This window comes from Pongo pygmaeus, chromosome 7 (genome assembly GCF_028885625.2).
Source record: "Pongo pygmaeus isolate AG05252 chromosome 7, NHGRI_mPonPyg2-v2.0_pri, whole genome shotgun sequence".
Taxonomy (NCBI): Eukaryota; Metazoa; Chordata; class Mammalia; order Primates; family Hominidae; genus Pongo; species Pongo pygmaeus.
The window spans coordinates 13,331,965-13,353,904 of NC_072380.2; the positions used below are offsets into that span (position 1 = coordinate 13,331,965).

Genomic DNA, 21,940 nt, shown 5'->3' on the forward strand with positions numbered 1-21,940 from the left:
TTCTGTCCTCTGTTCAATTTGAGAAATTACCCAAAAGCTCTCCCAAGATCTCTCACATCTGCTCCCTCCTTTAATTTTCTACTGCTACCATAAGAAAACCAAGCAGTGAATAAACCCTGGGTAATCATTACAACTGCCACTCATAATTTTCCTGTTACCTGACCCCCCACCTCACCTTTCTTTGTGTAATTAATCCTACAGGCCATCTTCTTGCAAGACTCCATCTATCAGTTTTACCCTATGCCTCCAATTATGCCAGTCTTTGGGAATATAGAGCTCTCTGTGAGGTTTTTATCATGGCAGGGACTCCAGTGTGATGTGTGCAAGAAGTGCTTATACCACTCAACTCTGGCCCAGGGAAGGGTGCATCTTGTGATCCATTGGTTGTTCTGATTTGGAGATCACAAGAAAAGGTCTCACTGGTGACCTTCAATATAGAGAAGGGAATGGAAGCCGTGGTGATTCCCAGGGAGAATATTCAAAGCCAGACAAAGGGAGAATTGAGTCTAGAATCTAGATATAAGATTTCAGGGGCAGATATAGGAAGAGGAGCCATTGAAGGGTCTGGAAAGCAACTGTTGAAGAATAGAAGGAAAAACAGGAGAGCAGCCAGAAGGCAGGAGCAGAGTGAAAGTCAAGGAAGAGAAGCAGTTCAATTGCATCTGATGCTGTGGTGAGAGACAGCACTGGCACTACTGGATTTGTCAGACAAGAGAAGGAGTGGGGAAAAATGATGGAGCAATAACCAATAATTAAATTAAGAAAGAGACTAGGTATGATGACTCATGCCTGTAATCTCAATACATTGGGAGGCCGAGGTGGGAAGATTGCTTGAGGCCAGGAGCTCTAGACCAGCCTGGGCAACATAGAGAAACCCCATCTCTACAAAAATTAAAAAAAAAAAATTAGCCAGGCATGGTAATGTGTGCTTGTATTCCCAGAAACTCAGGAGGCTGAGGCAGAAGGATTGCTTGAGCCCAGGAGTTTGAGGCCGCAGTGAGTTATTGTGCCAGTGCACTCCAGCCTGAGCAACAAATATTAAGCATGCAAATTAAAAGAACAGGAGCCTGGCCAGGCGTGGTGGCTCACGCCTGTAATCCCAGCACTTCTGGAGGCCAAGGTGAGCAGATCACGAGGTGAGGAGATCGAGACCATCCTGGCCAACATGGTGAAACCCTGTCTCTACTAAAAATTCAAAAATTAGCTTGGCATGGTGGTGCATGCTTTTAATCACAGCTACTTGGGAGGCTGAGGCAGGAGAATCGCTTGAACCTGGGAGGCAGAGGTTGAAGTGAGCCGAGATTGCGCCACTGCACTCCAGCCTGGTGACAGAGCGAGACTCCATCTCAAAAAAAAGAACAAGACCTCGTCTCTAAAAAATAAAAATAAATTATAAATCAAGAAAGAAATATAAGACAAAGAGGAGATTAAAGTTTGGCTTATAAAGGAAGGGATGAGCTAGGGCAATACCTGAAAGAGTGTCAAGAGAAAAAAAAACAATTCACTCTTCCTCATCCACATCTTTTCTCCCTATCCACTAACAGCAGAGTCAAACTAAGGAAGGATTTATTGAATAGGTAGGTGGTGGAGAAAATACAGAATGCTGTGGTGAGAGACTGCACTGGCACTGCTGGATCTGTCAGATAAGAGAAAGTGTGGGGAGAAATGATGGAGCAATAGCCAATAATTAAATCAAGAAAGAGGCTGAGTGTGATGGCTCATGCCTGTAATCCCAACACATTGGGAGGCCGAGGTGGGAAGATTGCTTGAGGCCAGGAGCCCTAGAACATAGAGCTGGGCAACATAGAGAAACCCCATCTCTACCAAAAAAAAAAAAAATTAGCCAGGCATGGTGATGCATGCCTGTAATTCCAACTATACTTGCTAAAGAGAAAAAGGGTGAGGACTAGTAGGAACAGAGCAATGGAATTTGAACCTAAGTGAGAGTGTGAATAACTGGTAGAGCAAAGCAGGAGGTGGGAAGGAATGGAGATGAGGATGGAGACAGATCAGTATTAGATGACAGGAGCAACACATCTTTCATTGATGTTGGAGGAGAGAAAGAAGCAAAGAGGCACCTATAGCTATTTGCAGGTGTGATGCCCGGACATCTCTCAATGGTCTCAATTTTCTATGAGAAGAGGAACGCAAGGGTGTTAAGAGGTAAGGATGCTAAGAGATAAGTGCAAGTAAAATTGTTGAATAGCCATCTTGAAATGTGGGAGAAAATCCAAGGAGACCAAAAGATACTGCAGAATAGCAGGGGAGGCCCAATCAAAGGTGGTAGAGTGGTTCTGGCCTGTGTGTGTCTGAACTTCCCTATGTTATCAATGAAATATCCCAAGAGACCGTCAGCATTCCCTTAATTACACATTGACTAGAAGACTATTCCTAATTCAAACTTAAAAAATACGTCACTATGATGAAGAAAATGCTCTGACTGTCTGACAACCAGGGAATTCTGGTTCTGGAAATGGTACTTATCTCATTGTAAAAAAAAATCGGCATGTTGGGAAGGTTTCTAATATAGCAGAATGAGCATAGGCTTTGGAGTCTGACAGATGTGGATGCAAACAAATCTCACCTGCTGGGTGACCTTTGGTAAATAACTCACCACTCTCTGTCAGTGTGAACACAGGGAAATTATTCATCCTCTGTCTCTGAAGCTCAGATTTCTCATGGTAGGACTGTCAAGAGGTTAAATGAAGTAACTTACATAAAGGTTAGCACTCACTAAATACTTAGTCTTGATCTCATCCCCTACCCGCATTCATCCTATGAGATTGGCTATCTCAGCAAGCCCTAAGAGACTGGCACACTCTGAGTGCCTGGATAAAACCACCGGATCCTGGGCTGTGTTGATTCATCAGGCCATAGCCAATCTATAAGGTTTTATCTATGCAGCCTCCTTAAACCTTTATCTCTACCTGTGCTTTAATTTATTTTTATGTTAAAGACATCCTTAAAGACTATATTATTCTTGATAATTTTTATTATATGCAGAACTTATTCTGGCATTTTCTCATAAATATTCTCAAACTGGGGTGGGGTTGGGGGGTGGTGAGTGTTTCACTGTGTGTCTTGTTCTTCCTGCTGATCTATAAATTCACAGTGAAGTGTGAGGGTGGGGCAGAGGCAGTTTGTCCTCTGTATCTGGGTCAGTGCTCCTTGGTAGATGGTCCGGGTCCTAATTCTGCCATTATAATCCTCTTATTCCACCACACAGTTATCAAAAGGAGTGGAAAGTTCTGTGGAAAAAAATTTGATGGTGAAAGAATGTTAAAATTAGCTTTAAATTCCAAGGAACATAAATAAAGAACAAGAGGTGACCTAGAATATCATAAAGATCAAAAAGGAGCTTTGAGGGTTTTGGGGTATGTCTTATTCATCTCTAGCTCAAGGCCTGGTGTGAGTGAATCTAGTATAAGGGGAAGGAATGAGAACTGACCATCACTAAATATGTACTCTGTGCTTGATCCGTGCGGTACTTCTTACATACATTTTTTTATTTATGCCTCCCAACGAGCCATTCGTTAGGAAATAATATCTCCATTTTTCACATGAACCTGCAGTTGAGAAATTAAATAACTTGATGTTCCCAGAAAGTCAGGTATAATGCTGGCATTTGAACTCAGACCTTTACACTACAAAGTTCATAATGTTTCCACTGTATTATTTTGCCTATTCTGAATACATCTCTATTTACAGAGCTAACAATTGTGATATTCCATGAGCTAATGTGTGCAATATAAAACCCAGTTTACAATTTAAATAAAGGCAGAATTTGTATCAAATAATTTGATATGCCACAGTTATATTTCAGTAGGTGCTTAAATTTATATATATGATTTTCTACTGCTTTGATCTCAGGTAAATACAAATTTCTTGACTTAATATGTTTATTATTGAATAACACAAATAATAGATGAGTTGAAAAGTGATTCATAGCTTAATTATAAGTAAACTCAACCATCCTAGATCTGCACAAACTAAGGCCTTTAATATGATGCTGATAGTAAATATGTAAAGCGTATAGTTGATCCTAGAATCTGTCTTCCAAATTTTGAGTGTTTGACTCTTAAGGGAGTGTCTATATTATGTAAAATTGATGCATAATAAAATAAAATTCTCAGCTCTGTCTCTTTCACTGTATTTCACTAAGTGAATTTTAGAGTTTTCTCAAGTTAATCTCATCTAAATTCTTTCTTGTAGTGTGCTGGGTTAGTTCAACTGGCATCCATCCATCCATCCATCCATTTACTCATGTAGCAAACCTATAGTAAGATTCTTCTATATGCGATACAGATTTGTGGGACAGTCATAGACATAGTGCTTGCTAACAGAGTCTCTCTCATATCAGAGAAGACTGACAATTAAGGAAGGTTTGATCACTACAAAGCATAATTTCCCAAGGTGACTTTCCTTCCTGTTTAATGATAAACATGTTCTTTTGTATCACCCATTTCTCTGTGGACTCTGCATAGAATGTATGCATGAGGCATAGAAGTATTTTGGTTATTTTTATGGTACTGTACTGGGGTTATAGGTTGTTAGATGCCATTAACAAGGGTGTTTCCTTTGCAAGAGGGACTGTATAAGGTTAAGAGATACGACTCCTATGGGAAAAGAAGTAGAAAGTGGAAAGCTCACAGGAACGTGCCGCCGCAGGTTTGTTGGTGTGTCCGACGGAGAGGAGCTGGTGCTGAGGGCATTTTCTATGTCCTGATCAAGCTGGTCCAGTTTCATAATCAGCAGCACCATGGAGTCCAGCCGCGCCCTATCTCGATCTTCTCTTATTTCCTGAGAAACAGAACATGTTGTTACTGAATCTGAAAGGCCATTTCTTAATAAGAATAAAAAGTTCCCTGTTCTTCAATGTGACAAAAGGGACACTGGATAATAGGCAGTCTTTAATTAGAAGAGAAGTTCCATTCTGTATCATCAATGGGCTCTTCATTGGGAAGATACTGAGTTAGTGCCAAGAAAGCATTTTACATGAATATTAAATATATGTCTTGTAAAGCTAAGTGCAATGAAAAAAGAAGTATAACAACAATGCGTAATGGCATGTATTTACTATTTTCCCACTACTTATTTTTGGGAAGGGTTATATATTTTTCTTCTTTTTTCACAGTACAAATTGATTATTTAAAAGGTACTAATAATTATTTGTGGCTAGACATTTAGGGATGCATATGAGATTATATTTTTGGAAGACTCTTTTGCAGTATAGTAAAAACACTGGAAAAGAATTAAGTGAGGCAAGTTTTCAGTTTGTGCAGGGGAACAGTTTTCCTAGCATGGGGCCGTTTAGCCACTGCTACTTAAAGCTATATCCTTACTAAAATCTCTTCTCTTGAGTTTCTTTTATTTTACACACTTTTATAAAACAGCTCCTGCAACAATTTGTATTTTTGTAAATGAGTATAGTTACTTATTCTCAGTTCTCTATACTACAGACATATGTTGATAGAAATATTTTTAGTCATAGGAGTAGCTAAAGCTTCTCATTGAGCATATAGAGTTACTTGGGCATGACGCAACCATTCTGGTGTGTTTAAGTCAAGTCAAGTAGTTCTAGGAATCTTCCAGATTCCCTGTGTTGTGCAAGGTATTAGGATGGGGTAAGGTATTGGCCAAAAAAAAAAAAACAAAAAAAACAAAAAAAAAAAACCGTAGAAAGCACAGTTAGGTTCTTCAAAAGCAACATCTACAGAGAAATATCATGCACGCAGGGTCGGCTCTTTTGAGGCAAGTCATCATTTGTGACTTATGTTGCCATCCTCTCCATCTATCTGATTGTATTGATCTGGGTGAAATCAGATTATATTGATCTGGGTGAAATCAGCTTTAAAAGGACCAACAGTGGCTGACCAACAGTGGAAACATACATCTTGACAGAAGCCTGAGGGCTATCGATACAATGGTGGCAGATTGAGGGTTCACTTTGGTGATGGTTCCTTGTGAGATGAAATTGATGATGGCCTGAATCACAACTTCATTTTTAAAATTTTTTGCCATTTATTTTAATCCTTCTAAATTCCCCCAGCCACCATTAAAAGGCACCCCCAAAGAACAGGGTCTAGGATAATTTTGTGGGTTAATCTAATTTTATAGAACTTTGTATATCTTAAACAGCAAGAGCAGATTGTTAATATTACAGAGGCATTATCTTTCACATGTCAGATAATTGGTTAATCAGATTAAATTTTTCAGACAATCAATTAAGCTAACATTGGATATGTTACTTAAGTAAACAGAACTTGTGCATGGTTTAACAGATGAATGCAAATTGAAACAGCTAGCCCTGTTTTCACAAAGACAGATTAATTTTGAGAATATGTTAAGAATTTTTTGAGGTATGCTAATTCCTTCAGAATACTATGCTGTTGTTATTACTTCAGTCTCCTCCTATTGTCCCTGCTGTTTGAAACAAGACTGGGACAGAAAACTACATTTTTTTGTCATTATAAACTATTCTTATAAAGGGGTCCATGATATTTGCAAAGAAACAGACCTGATCTTTTCCATGTATCCTATCCCTCACTGCCACAGAGCTTTGTTACATTCAAAGAAGTGTTATTGATAGTATGATTGTGCTTATAACTTATTTAGGTTAATTCCCGAGTATTCCAGATAATGGAAAAATCTGATTAAATAGTAATTAAATCCCAGTAATCACTCTTCCCATGGGCTTCATTATATAATTTCTTTTTCTTTTAAACCAAAGTTGTGTTTGACAAGATGATGATCTTTGCATCTCTATGTCCACATATGATTTTGTGTGATTGTCTTTCCTTTCTCAGTTATGTCCTCAAAGACAAAGATTCGATTTTTTAACTGCCCGGTAGGCATAGAGTTAAGTTATATACTGCTCATGCAATCCATTTTCAGGAATAATAATAATGAAATCAATTGGAGCCACTGAAATAACACCTCCCAAAGCCTTAGAAAATATTTCTTGATATTTTCCAGCTACTACGTTAATGTTGGATAAAGCAGTATATCCTGCAGCCATCCTAGACAGATCAGCAGTAGTCTCAGAAACAATTTGTCTTTGAATTAACTGGATGCTGACATTGTGCTTTAAAAACATCTTCAAATCCATGGGATGAAGATCAAATTATTTCAAATGATCTGCCAAAAGGATTGAAACCAAACATTCTTACTCTATGATATTCCCTTAGATAAATAAGCCTATTTTGATTCCTTTTTCTTCCTGGATGCATCCTTATTCACCATCCATTACATTTAGCCTGAAGGGTCAAGTACACAGACCAGTATCATATATTACACATTCAAAAAAAAAAACTTCACAAAATAGAATGACTGCAAACCTGATGCTTTGGATAAACACTATTGCTCTCATTTTCAAAGCCCCAGTATTAATATTTCACAAAGTTTTAACCTTTCATATGTTGATGGCTATACTCCAGCAAATGTTTTCATGCCTGAAAACAGAGCAGCATATTTGCAGATTTTGTCTAAGTTGACATCTACAGTGTACTTAAAAAACTCCCTGTCACTATAGTCCAGGAAGAAAAACTTCTTAACAAGTGAAGCTGCCTACTAATGAAATTAGTATTTCAGTAACTTAACCTCTGTAAATCAAGACCAAGATGCTAAATTCTCTTCCCTCCCATCTTTTCTTCTTTCTTCCCTTCAGTCACTAGTCCAAGGGACTGAATATTTATCAGCAAGAAAGACAGATAAAATCTCTGTTTTCCTGAATATTATAGTCAACCATGGGAAGATAAGGAAAATCAACAGAGTCTTACGTATATAGTTTGAAATGGGAACAAATTAAGAAGAAAATAAGTAGGGTAATGAGATACACAGTAACTGCAAGGTTGTAGCCTGGTCGCAAAGAGCTCTTTGCAGAAGTGAGTAGTTAAACCATGGTGAGGGAGAGAGGGAGGATGAGATGGAGGAGATGATAGAGAGAGAGAGGCAGAGATAAAGATAGAAAAGAGAGAGAATAAGGAGGAGGAAAAGGAAGAAGAGGAGAAGTGGGGGAGGAAGGGAGCAGTGATTGCAAAGAAGTCAAAAAGATGAGGAAAAGTGGGAAAACTGTTCTAGCAGAGTGAAGAGTAACACAGTGATGTTAAGGAGGAAATGGGTTTGGTTAATAAAAGAATCAGAAAAAAGAATATAAAAGTTGAATGAGAGGAAGTGAGAGGGAGAAGGAGTGAGTGCTAGTGCAAAATGAGGCTGGATTTAAATAGGAGACACCATTTTTTGTTTTAAAGGTCGCTATAAAGTGGTAAGTTTCATTCTTTGTGTAATGGAGGCCACTGTCAAGATGTAAGCAAAGGAGTGGTTTAGTACATTTTATAAACTTTTAGATTTCTTTCTTTCTCCCTCCTTCCTTTTTTCCCTTTTTGAAACAAAGTCTCACTCTGTTGCCCAGGCTGTAGTGCAGTGCAGTGGCACGATCTTGGCTCACTGCAGCCTGGATCTCTAGGGATCCAAGTGATCCTTCTATCCCAGCCTCCCAAGTAGCTGGTACTATAGGCACGTGCCACCAGGTCTGGCTTTTTTGTTGTCGTTGTTGTCATTTTTTGTAGAGACAGGATTTTTTGTAGAGACGGGATTTTGTAGAGACAGGATTTGCCCAGGCTGGTCTCAAACTCCTGAACTCAAGAGATACTCTCATCTCGGCTTCCCAAAGTGCTGGGATTACAGGTGTAAGCCACTGCATCCGGCCTAGGTTTCTTAATACATATTGTGAATCAAACATTTTTGAAACCTTACAATAGTTTCCACCCCGCAATGCCCCATGACTAATGCATGCTCTTTATCCTAAGGTTATTTTTTCTAGTTTTGGTCTTGTTATGCTGAAGTCTAAATTGAACACATATTCAGTGATTGTAAAGAAATACCAGGTTATTTTATTACAAGGCCTCATACATTTTAAGATCAAAGTGGAATAGGAAAAGGTACTGTTTGGGGAGCATATTTCTTAGGAGCAGGAAATGGGTGGGCCATGGCATGTTGGTAAATGTTTAGCAACTGAATCTCCAAATAAAACGAAAGTCCTTATTTGGAGCATTTGTGGATTTCCGTGGTGTAAATATTCCCCTGACCCATTTCAAGCTGCCAACAAGATGTTACTGACTTCAGGGTTGGAAGAAATGTGCATAATTGGCCCATTCGAGCTGGTGTGAACCAGTGTCAGCTGGCATATGGTGACTCCAAAGCACACTGGGGTAGGGGCCAGAAGGATGGAGAATTCTTCTTAGATTTTGACTTGAACAGAAACATTGATAGTTACATATATAGTTATAATTATGGTTTAGTCAACATAATAACATATTAAAATAACACATTTTATTTTTTAAATACATTTATTTTCCTTAATATTGGAAGGAACTCCCTGGGCAACAGGGATTAACATTACTAAGGAATTACGTGAGCAACAAGGAATTTACCTTGTTGCCCAGGTAAATTTTAGTATGAATTGTAGATTTCAAGTCTGTGTACTTCTGGGCCAGGCATGGTGGCTCACGCCTGTAATCCTAGCATTTTGGGAGGCAGAGGTGGGTGGATCACTTGAGGTGAGAAGTTGGAAACCAGCCTGGCCAACATGGTGAAACCCCATCTCTGCTAAAAATACAATTTTTTAAAAAATAGACAGGCATGGTGGCGGGCACCTGTAATCCTAGCTACTTGGGAGGTCTGAGGCAGGAGAATCGCTTGAACCTGGGAGGTGGAGGCTGCAGTGAGCCAAGATCGTGCCATTGTACTCCAGCATGGGCAACGAGAGTGAAACTCCATCTCAGATAAATAAATAAATAAATAAATAAATAAATTAATTAATTAATTTTGTGTACTTCTGGAGGATTTTTTTTTTTTTTAGTAGTGGCTCCTTTAGCTCTCTTCCTTGCTCTATTTATTATTTATGTTTGTAAACTTCTTTAAAATTTATTATAATTAACATATTTTTTATTTCAACTTTCAGACTCAGAACTGCATGTGCAGGCTTGTTACATGGGTATATTGTGTGATGATGAGGTCTGGGGTATGATTGATCCCGTCACCCAGGTAGTGAGCATAATACCTAAGAGGTAGTTTTTCAACCCTTGCCTCCCTCCCTCCTTCTCCCCTCTGTGGTCCCCGGTGTCTATTGTTCCCATCTTTATGTCTATGAGTATCCAACAATTAACATATTTTTATATTGACATTTATACTTAAGTCAAAACACAATTCTTTAAGTTACTGATAGGTCATTTGGATACTTCACTCAACACCAAATAATTAGGAAATATAAAAGTTCAAGGTTCCAGTGCCTTGATTTTACAGATGAGAAAACTGAACTCCAGGGAGTTTTAAAAATCCATTGGTAAAGTCGAGACTAGAGCCTGGCTCTTCCCACTCCCCTTCCTGTTAGCTTTCCAGTTCTACATGTTCGTTTCCCTCCATGTTAAATATTTTAAATTTTATGCCCACTTGGGTATCATGAATTCTCTCCTCAACTTCTGCATCCTGGTTTTTCTTCCTGTCAATATACAGAAACTGTGTTTTTGAAGAACACCAATTACTACCACACTAATTGCAAGAAACTTGTGAAGTCGTCTTGCCCTCTTTTCTTTTCTCTTTTGTTTTCTTTTCTTTTCTCTTTCCTTCCTTCCTTCCCTCCCTCCCTTCCTCCCTCCCTCCTTCCTCTCTCTTTCTTTTTTTTTTTTTTTGGAGATGGAGTCCAACTCTGTTTCCCAGGCTGGAGTGCATTGGCACAATCTTGGCTTACTTCAACCTCTGCCTCCCAGGTTCAAGCGATTCTCCTGCCTCAGCCTCCCAAGTAGCTGGGATTATAGGCACTCGCCACCATCCCCAGCTAATTTTTTTTTTTTTTTTTCAGTAGAGATGGGATTTCACTGTGTTGGCCAGGCTGGTCTTGAACTCCTGACCTCGTGATCCGCCCACCTCGGCCTCCTGAAGTGCTGGGATTACAGGCGTGAGCCACTGCGCCTGACCTTGCCCAGTTCTTTAAACTTTTATTTAGCAATCATTTAAGGTATGTTTATTGACCACTATGTGCTATACACTGTTTCAGAGGAAGCAACCTATTTCATATTTGTACAGGTATAAATTTTAAAAAAGTTTATAGTGTCCAATTCTGCCTTCCTCTAACTTCTCAGCTTGTCCCACAAGAACCAGACAGAAATAGCAGTGTCTGTATTCCATGAAACAGCCTTTCAAATATTTGAAGAATGATGTGGTGCCCATGTTCTTTCATTTTTGGGTGAATCATCCTCAATTCCTTTAATTATTTCTCATATGACATGTTTTCAAATCCTCGGTAATTATGTTTACTCTTCTCTGGATATGATATAATTCTGTCAATGACTCAATTAACTGTTGGTGCCCAGAATTAAATATATTACTCTATGTGTTCTCTGACCAGGGCAGACAAGGCAAGTGCTTCTGTGTTCTATATACCCTCTTTAAAGCAGCCTAAGAATTTTGTGCCTGTTTAGAACATGAACAGGCTATTCTTAACGGAATAGCCACAGTCTGCTTTTTTAATGAGGAAAACGTATTTAGTTGACTGTGAGCTGAACTTGAGTCAATGCTGTGATGTATGTCTCTTTTTCCCATTATGTGCCTGTGTAGTGCTAAGAACAGAAACATCCTGTTGCTTTGGGACTGCAACCAGCTGCTGTCAAAGTTTAGATAATATATGTAGCTGCTGTGGAAGAAATTTGCAGTTGTATCTCTTTCAGACATAGATCAATAGATACGAGGCAAATTAGGAGAGAAATTTCAATTCAATTTGATTTACTGTCAGAAACCTAAGATGTCCAAGCCCATGGTGGTAACCTGGAAATCTGAAAGAAGCTCCTAATTTACTTGGAAGAGCTATTTAGTTCCTGGGCAGAGAAGCCTCTTTGATTGCAGTGGTATCTGGGGAAGATGAATAGGGTTTTTAGAGAATCATTCTTTCCTGAAAGTGTCAGATTCTGTGAGGCTTAAACAACAGGAGTCTCCTCTCTGCTTCTTTCCTTCCATCTGGGAAAGATAATCCCAACACCCCTCTTTCTACAAATGCTCTTAATTGAACAGCACAAACACAGCAGACACACACAAGGCAGTTGGGGAGGAGGTGCAAATTACTGGACATTTTGCAGACTGGAGAAATACAAAGTCCAGAAAAGAGTGTGCCTCTTCTAGAGAGACACAGGCTCTGTTTTCCTAATGCCAGCATTTGGAAGAGAACCAAAAAGTTCAGTAAAATACCCAGACGCTTCCAAATAGTGGACGATTGGTTTGGCAAATATAGCATTGCTTGAACACTTTGCTTGTCAATGAACGGTGGCATCACATAGTCATGATAAATTAAATGCTAAACCGGGAATAGAACTGAAACTTCCTGACACAAGGTTCTGGCCCCTGTGCTGTCTTCAATTCCATATGTGTCTTACTGGTTATTCTGGGCTGGTAATACTCCTTGCTCACCCGTGAAAGAAAGGGACCTTTTAGCAAAAGACTTGGCTCAGTTTCATCCTGAAGTATTTGATCTTTGGCCAGCTGGACTAGTGTAAAAATCTCATATTAGCGTTATATGTTTCATTTGACAATAAATTTCTCATTCTAGACTTTCCTTTCTTAAAATAATATCCTGTTTTAAAAACCAGAAAGTTATTAAATCTCTTTTTTTAGAGCAGTGAAGATTTTCATGTAAATTGACACTAAGAAGCTAATGATAATGTAATTATCCTAAGTCAGAATTTCTAGGCAAGTTAAATAAGTCAGTCTTAATTTTTATTCCACTGTGTTTCAATTTGAAACTTAGGTAGACTAGCAGGAAGGAAAACAACAACTATTTCCTGTTTGCTAGATATATTCCGTTCAACTCCAAGTTATAGGCATATTATCTTCTATTAATAACATGTGCCACTATGACTATAATATTAGGTCATGACGATGGATAGATAATATTGTTATTTAAAGTTGCAACAAGCAATCTTTTAACTGACATGTAATCATTAGTTAGCGATCATGGCTTTATATTATCTGTTTAAATGTATCTGCTATTAATTTGCTTCCACTTATTAAGACATGGTGAAGAAAATTGGTTTCTCTTTTGCTAGATTTTTAAACTCCAACTAGGCTTCAAACAGAGCACTGATTAGCCAGAACTTTTGTAACTTGCCTGCACAGTTTCCTAAATAGTTTCAAAGGATATTGATATAGCTCGTCCAAATAGTTTCAAAGGATATTGATATAGCTCGTCCTGAGAAGTGTTCAGAAGTGGCAGGTGTGAAGCAGGGGGAGAACTGGGTGGGCAGCAGCTCCTCCCTCTCCCAGGGAAATCTGTGCATGGCTTCCTCCATGCACTTCAAAGGCCCATTTTGGGGACCGGGATATAATTTCTACCTAAATCATTTCGTAAGCATGTGGGAACCAGTCTTCATGTTAAGTGCTAAAATTAAAGATTGGCGTTCAGGTCACTAAATACGTTATAGAATATAGTATAGTCTTGCTGAGCTGATATGTATTCCATACTATCATGCTTATGTGGTATCTGCCAATTCCTGTGACTCTTTTTTATTTTTATTTTTTACAATACTCAGTAACTCTTTGCTTTGGCTCAGGTTTTAAAGCAGACAAGACTTTTCTTGCTTTGAAAACATAAGAAAAATATCTATTTAACACTGAAATTCCATAAATTGTTTTTAGGAATATTATGATGATCCTTGCTTTGCCATGAACAACAAAAAAAAGACATAAGTAAACATGTATTCCTTTTTCATAAAAAGTAGCCCTTTTTTTTTTTTTTTTTTTTTTAAAGTCTTGTATTGACCTGACTTCTGTCTACTTTTCTGCCGGCACTGTTGTAACTCTCTGATTCAGCCCAGTGGCCCGCAAATGTCAATCATCCTGAGTCCAACAACTATATTTTCCTTAATAATTTGTATTTATTATTTTTACCACTGTATCTTCCTTAATACTTTATAGCTGCATTTTTAATATTATATATACATGCTATATAATATATAATCTGCTATATTTCTAACACATATGAGACTACAAAATTATCAAAATAGAGATTCTTTATGCTATCTGATGTAATCTCAATTAAGCCATACTATGTTGTAGGAAATGCTTTACTACAAGTAGAAAGCTTCTTTTGGTTTCTCAAGTATGTCATCTTCTCCCTCATTTGCAATTTGAATTTGCAGATTTAGAAAATAAAACTGTAGGATGTCTAGTTATATTTGAATTTCAGATAAACAAAAAATAATTTTTTAGTATAAGTAGATCCAAATATTGCATAAGACAATATTGCATTGGACATACTGTGGCTAAACATTTTTATCTGAAATTAAAATGTAACTGGGTATTTTATGTTTTATCTGGCAACTGTAGTTTTCATTCATGTCATAATGTTCTTTTCGCTTAACACGCTTCTTGCTGGGTATATCAGAGGAAACCCTTGGCTTCAAGGGCAATGTGACTCCAATGGAGGGGTCTCTCAAAGGCTTGTTTCTTTGAATTAATAAATAGTATTTGTCTCTTTATGTTTAATTTTACAGCTTCGGTGAGTAGTAGTTTTCAATAGCGGCAGATTATCAGTATACTTGTATAGCTTTGGACACTTCTACATGCTAAGGTTCCCCTGACCAAATTCTGATTTGGTAGGCATATGGGGAGGCTAAGCTATGTGTTTTTAAAAAGTTCCACTGATGTATTCATAGCACAGCTAGGTTTGAGGAACATTTTAATAGATTGCAGAGAAAACCATTACATGGTTTCTGATGAAAATTAGGGTGACAAGAATTAGAGTCTCACCTAGTGTAATTCCACAAGAAGAACTTCATTAATCTCCTATATTAACAGATTTAAGAAAAAAATACGACAAATAAATATCAAAAAGGGCATTTATAACATTTCAAACTGATTTGAAATCTTTCGATAGTGATTACAAACAACAAAATAAATTAAAATAAAAAAAACCTCTTTTAAGTGGCAAGGACTTAGAAGGCAATGTTCTTCACCTGATTATGAGTCTAAGACACTTAGAGCAAGCATTGAGGATAATGAGGAAACACTGGAAATATTTCTATACAACTAGGAAAAAGTAAGAATGCTTGTTATCACATATTCTACTCAACATTACACTTGAGGTTCTGCCCAACGCAACAAAAAAAACAACAACAAAACAGAGATGATTATATTACAAAGGAAGAAAATGTGTACCTCAAAAATCCAAGAGAATAATCTGACAATCTGATAATTTAAACAAATCAAAGAATTTGGCTTAACAAAGAAAAACACAAGACTACTCTTGTCCTCTCCCATTAATCATTTAAAAAATGGAATAGGAGGAAAAAACCCTCATATCACAGTAGCAAAAAAGACTATAAAATACCTAGAAGTAACTAAAAAAAGAAATAATACCATTATGAAAAAAAAACCAAAAATGTCACCAAAGAATATAAAAGACTGAATAAATGGAAAGATATATACTTGCTCTGGAGAGGAAAGTTCCAACATACTGTACAACTAATTTGTTATGTGTACTCTCTGTTTCCCCACTAGGTTGTCAGCCCCACAAGGGTAATCACGGTTTGTTTTGTTCACTGATGCAAACAAAGAATCTACAGCAGTGGCACATAATCATCACATAATAAATGCTTGTTGAATGAATGAATGAATGAGTAAAATATTCTGTTTGAATTAATTTAAAAACTCAAAGGAGTCTAAATGAAACCCTCATGGGTTTTACGGGTTTTTAAAAAATGAACCCACCTGCAGAGCTGATTCTTCAAAAACGAAAATGAAGACCAAGAAACATATTATCCAGCAGTCATACCTGTTGGTATTTTTATTCAAATGAGTTGAAAATGTATGTCCACATAAACACCTGCATACAGATGTTTATAGCAACTTTATTCATACCTGCTAAAGCTTGAACTAACGAAGATACCCTTCAGTAGGTGAATGGATAAACAGTGGTACATTTAGACAAAAAACATTATTCAACAGTAAAAACAAATGAGCTATCACGCCATGGAAAAATATGGAGGAAACTTAAATGCATATTACTAAGTGAAAGAAGTCAGTCTGATGAGCTATCTACTGAATAATTCCAGTTATATGATATTCTGGAGAGGCAAAACTATGGAGACGGTAAAAAGACTACCAAGAAGGAAGGGATGAAAATCCAGATCATAGAGGAGTTTTAGGGCAGTGAAACTATTCTGAATGATTATATGTTAGTAGATACCTGTCATTATACATTAATCCAAACCCATAGAATGTACACCAAGAGTGGACACTGATGTAAACTATGAACTTTGAGTGATACTGACATGTCATTGTAGAGTCATTGATTGTTACAAATGTACTACTTTGGTGCTGGATGTTGATGGTGGCTATTGGCAGAGGGCATATAAAATATTCTGTACCTTCCACTCAATTTTGCTGGAAACCTAAAACTGCTTTTTAAAAAGGCCATTAAAAATATGAAACAAAATAAAGAAAATGGAAAGAGACTAGAAAATTTTTAGTGTGGATATCTTTAAATACACACAAAATACAGAAAAATAATAAATTTTGATTTATCTGTCAGATTAAAAATGACCAATATTTTGCTCATTTATCCCTCTTCACATTTTTATCAGTGTTTTAGGTAAATCCCAGAGACCATATAATTTCATCCACAAATGCTTAGGTATAAGTTGATTTTAAATTTCATCTGCAAGAGAAAAGGAGTCAAAATTGTAAAATCTTTTTTAAAAATCCACATGTTCTATGAAACAACACACTGTATAAAGTGTCCACAAAGAAAAGACTGATAAAAGTTAAAATACAATTATAGACTGGGAGAAAATATTTAGAGCATATGTATGACAATGAATGAAGAAGTTATAAAAAGACAACCAAATAAAATTGGTCAAAGCATATAAAGAGTCTATTAATAGAAGAATTCCTAATGACTTAAAACCTCAAAGCATCACTGGTAATTAAAACAATACTAATTAATTATGAATGAGAATTATTATTTTTTTCATAAAAAAGAAATCATGAGCACACTCAAGTTTGACAATATTTTGGAAATAGAATTTTTTTCCCCTTTGGAGAGTAGCTTGGGAGTCTCTATCGAAAATAAGGTAGAACATATTCTTCAACCTGGTAATTTAATTTTAGATACCTGTCTTAGAAAATTACTTGCACACATGCAAAGATAGTATAATCAATACTCTCTTCATTGTAGCATTTTTTGCTAGTAGCCAAAGAACTGGAAATAACTTACTATCAATAGAAAATTTTAACTGAATGAGTTATGGCACCATTATTTCTTGGGTCACAATGCAGTAGTTGCATACGATGACGCAGATCCACGTGCACTGACAGGGCCATGAGTAACCTACGTAATGCTTCAATGCGAGTTAGAAAAATGTCCCCTTGTGCGGGGGCTCACGCCTGTAATCCCAGCACTTTGGGAGGCCGAGGTGGGCGGATCACGAGGTCAGGAGATCGAGACCTCCTGGCTAACATGTTGAAACCCCGTCTCTACTAAAAATACAAAAAATTAGCCGGGTGTGGTGGCGGGAGCCTGTAGTACCAGCTACTCGGGAGGCTGAGGCAGGAGAATGGCGTGAACCCAGGAGGCGGAGCTTGCAGTGAGCTGAGATCGTGCCACTGCACTCCAGTCTGGGCGACAGAGCGAGACTCCATCTCAAAAAAAAAAATAAATAAATAAAATGCTCGTTTGAATGGATGCAGCCATGTGCTAGGGTTCATGTTTAATGAGCAAAACACAGGTTGCTTATCAGCCCCCACTCAGCACTTTAGTGTGGTGTCCTTGTGCGGGGCATAACCTGCCCAACAGTACTTGGGACCCTGCTACTCATAAGGAAAGTGCTCTATAGAGAGTTTGCTAAGTAGAGAAATAAAGGTAAAGAACACTCTACACCAAGCTTTTCCAACCCGCAGCCCAGGACAGCTTTGAATATGGCCCAACACAAATTCATAAACTTTCTTAAAACATTGTGAGATTTTTTTGCGATTTTTCTTTTTTCTTTTTTTTTTTTTTAGCTCATCAACTATCGTTAGCGTTAGTGTATTTTGTGTGTGGCCCAAGATAATTCTTCCAATGTGGCCCAGGGAAGCCAAAACATTGAACACCCCTGCTCTACAGCATAAAATCCTTAATATATTTCTCTCTTTCTCTCTCTCTCCCCCCCCCACACACACACGAGCACACATACAGACACATCCAATGCAAAATTATTTCTCTGTGTGTGTGTGTGCACACATATATATATATACACATATATGCGCAAAAAAAATCTGGAAGGATATCTGATATGGTTTGGCTTTGTGCCCCACCCAAATCTCATCTTTCCAGGTGTTGAGGGACGGACCTGTTGGGAGGTAATTTGATCATGGAGGAGGTTCCCCCATGCTGTTCTCATGATAGTGCGTGAGTTCTCACACGATCTGATGGTTTTATGCGTGATGTTTTCCCCTGCTCTATTGCTGTCTCCTGCCACCTAGTAAAGAAGGTACTTGCTTCTCCTTAGCCTTCCACCATGATTGTAAGTTTCCTGAGGCCTCCCAGCCATGCGGAACTCTGAGTCAATTAAAGCCCCTTTCTTTATAAATTACCCAGTCTCGAGTAGTATCTTTATAGCAGTGTGAGAACAGACTAATACAACATTCATCCCTGGGAGCTGAATATGGAGCTGGGAGAGGGGCAAAGAAACTTACATGTTACAGTTTGAAATTACTTCAACAAGCACATGATGGTGAATTATATCAGTGATATAAAAATAAATGCTTATTGAAAACAAAAACACAAAAAATTACAATCTGTAAAAAGCTGACACCACAAACACGAAAAAGCTCCCCACAAATTTTATTCCTTAACTGCATAACACACTTTATAATATATTTTTCATATACTATCTTTTTAACTTTGTTGAATTATGAGGGATTAAACATTTTTTGGTATGTTCATATATTGACATATGCTGAAGCCTTTAACATAATGACTGAGTATCCTTATTATTGGTATGAAAAGATGTCCATATATTCAATAAATATGGTTACTAAAGTATAACTAAGATAATTTCCATCTTTATGTGTATAGACAATTTATCTTTGCCAGTACAACTAACCCACAGCTAATTTTGTTGAGAACTTGTTGATGATCTCCTTTTGTGACCATCACTCTCACTATGTTGAACCCTGGCTTGACCAATTTAATGTATGATCTGTTCTTCCTATGACTCATCGGCATTACAGTTTTCTTCTCATAGATTGCACAAATTCCTGAATATTTGCACTGTTTCTTTTAGCTCAAAGATAGAAAAGAATAGCATTATGATCTTGGCTTTCTACCATAAACCTAAACTGACGTTTTCTAAGAAGTGACATAATGGGACTCTATATGGAAAAGATAAGATTCAAAGAGACTTTATAAGTGAGCAGATAAAATATAGTTAGAAGATTCTGCATATGTAATTTAAAGCAAACATTCAGTGAATTAGCTTATACAATACATGCAGTAAACTAGGAAAAATATCTTTATTTGACACGATGTTTTTTTTTTTTTTTTTGAGGCGGGGGGGCCAGGGACAGAGTCTTGTTCTGTCACCCAGGCTGGAGTGCAATGGCTCAATCTCGGCCCACTGCAACCTCCACCTCCCAGGTTCAAGCGATTTTCCTGCCTCAGCCTCCTGAGTAGCTGGGATTACAGGCATGCGCCACCATGCCTGGCTAATTTTTTTGGTATTTTTAGTGGAGACATGGTTTCACCATGTTGATCAGGCTGGTCTCGAACTCCTGACCTTGTGATCCGCCCACCTTGGCCTCCAAAAATGCTGGGATTATGGGCGTGAGCCACTGCGCCTGGTCATGATGTTATTTTTTTTAAGTCAATGGCAACTAGTGCCATACAATGTGATTTGATGTAATTTAAAACACTTTAGTGATTTTATTTAGTGATTTAAGTGATTTACTAGTATTTAAATAAATTAAATAAATCACTATTTGCTAGTGATTTAAGTAAATACATTTTGAAATTTAAAAATATTATTAGTCACTTGTTGTGAAAAACTATTTCTTTAAGCATAAGCATATAAGGATATGTTTAATTTTCCCCTTCATCTTCTCAATGATGTTTTAAACAGGGTAAAATATTTAATTTTTTTGTTTTTTTGAGACAGAGTCTTGCTCTGTCACCCAGGCTAGAGTGTAGTGGCGCGATCATGGCTCACTGCAAGCTCCACCTCCTGGGTTCACGCCATTCTCCTACCTCAGCCTACTGAGTAGCTGGGACTAGAGGCGCCCGCCCCCATGCCCGGCTAATTTTTTGTATTTTTAGTAGAGACAGGGTTTCACCGTATTAGCCAGGATGGTCTCAATCACCTGACCTCATGATCTGCCTGCCTTGGCCTCTCAAAGTGCTAGGATTACAGGCGTGAGCCACCATGCCTGGCTGATTTAATTTTTATCTTATTATTAACATTATTCTTTTTTACCGTTAAGAGCCTTTAAATAACTTGAAGAAGAAGTTCTGGATAGTATGTTCATGATTTTTTTCTCTACATATACAAAAACTGATAAATATGGAACTATTTAATGTATACAGGTATGAAAAATATTTCTGAAAAGTAGCATTATGTAATTTCACCCCAGGAAGTCCAACCAATGTTCTTGTATGTCTTCTCGAAATTTCCCCTGGGAAGTTTCAAACAACTATGCCAAAGTTAGGATATGGCTTGGGACTGGCATGCCCTAAAATAAGTTTCTTATTTGTGAAAAGGGAAAAAGCCTTTCAGTATGCTTTCTACCTAGACAGTGCTCAGTTGAGGGTCATTTCTTTTTGACTGTTCACATGTTCAGTGACAGGTGTACCCGTGTACCCTGATGCTGGCGTCTATGGGCTTCCATGTTATTCTTCTCTATACTCATCACTTTGGTCCTGATTCACTGTCTTCCTACATCCTAAGTTTAATGTGTATAAAATTTGCTCATAGAACTTGTTATATATGCAAATATCACTTTATAGCAATTTACAAAATTGGCCTTGAGTTAAAATTATCAACAATGAAAACAATCTCCATAACCTAATATTGAACACAAAAGGAAGTTGCAAAATGATGAATACCATGTGATGTGATTTGATATAAAATTTTAACATATAAAACATGCATATAAAAGATATATATATATATAAAACGTATAAAAGATATATATTTTATTGAGTGCAGACATACAAAATATGGCCACTTTGGATGATTCAGGATGGTGGTTACCTATGAACTTAAGGAGGGAAGTGGAAGCAGAGGGATTCCCACCTGTGCTGCACCATCTCTGAAATGTTTCATTTCAGAATCAAATAGAAATAAAACAGACCAAAATAGTATAAACAAAATCTCTAACAAATAGGAAAATGTTCAGATTCATAAACCCAGGTGGTGGGTACATAGGGTTTTGTCATCTTATACTTTGTATATTCTAGTATAGTGAATACCTTATTAGAACAATTAATTACTTAAATATAGATTCCTGGCTTACACTTGAGAGATTCTGGTTTGACACTTTTTAGCTGGGGCCTGGGAACCTGCCCTTTGTAAATACCCCAGGTGATTTTGATAAAGGAACTCCATGAAGAACATAGTGAGAAAAAACATTTTTTTTCACTACCTCTATCCGTCCTTTATGCCTTCACATATTGAAGTCTGTTTTCTGCCTTTGTTAAAGTATTCGTATTGTTCTGGTAAAGAATATGATTGATTTCAAATCGGTAAATAAGTCCGAGGATTTCTTGAGGGCAGTTGGGCTAGTTAAAATCACTGATCAGTAAAAAACAGAAACATGTAAACAATTATTTCTAATCAGATGATTTTAAATAGATCAAGCTGTACTAGACTAAAGCAACATGATGGGATTTTTAGGAAAGGAAAAATGGGGGAACAGACTG

General features: G+C 37.4%; 1 protein-coding gene across 2 annotated transcripts in view; it reads right to left on the reverse strand.

The window, feature by feature from the left end:
• Nucleotides 1-21,940, reverse strand: part of DLC1 (DLC1 Rho GTPase activating protein) — a 434,041-nt gene that overhangs the window by 317,132 nt on the left and 94,969 nt on the right. For both annotated transcript variants that reach the window (XM_063668522.1, XM_063668521.1), the window contains exon 3: nt 4,651-4,800. In XM_063668522.1, coding sequence (XP_063524592.1) covers nt 4,651-4,800 — 150 coding nt within the window. The remainder of the gene's footprint in view (nt 1-4,650; nt 4,801-21,940) is intronic.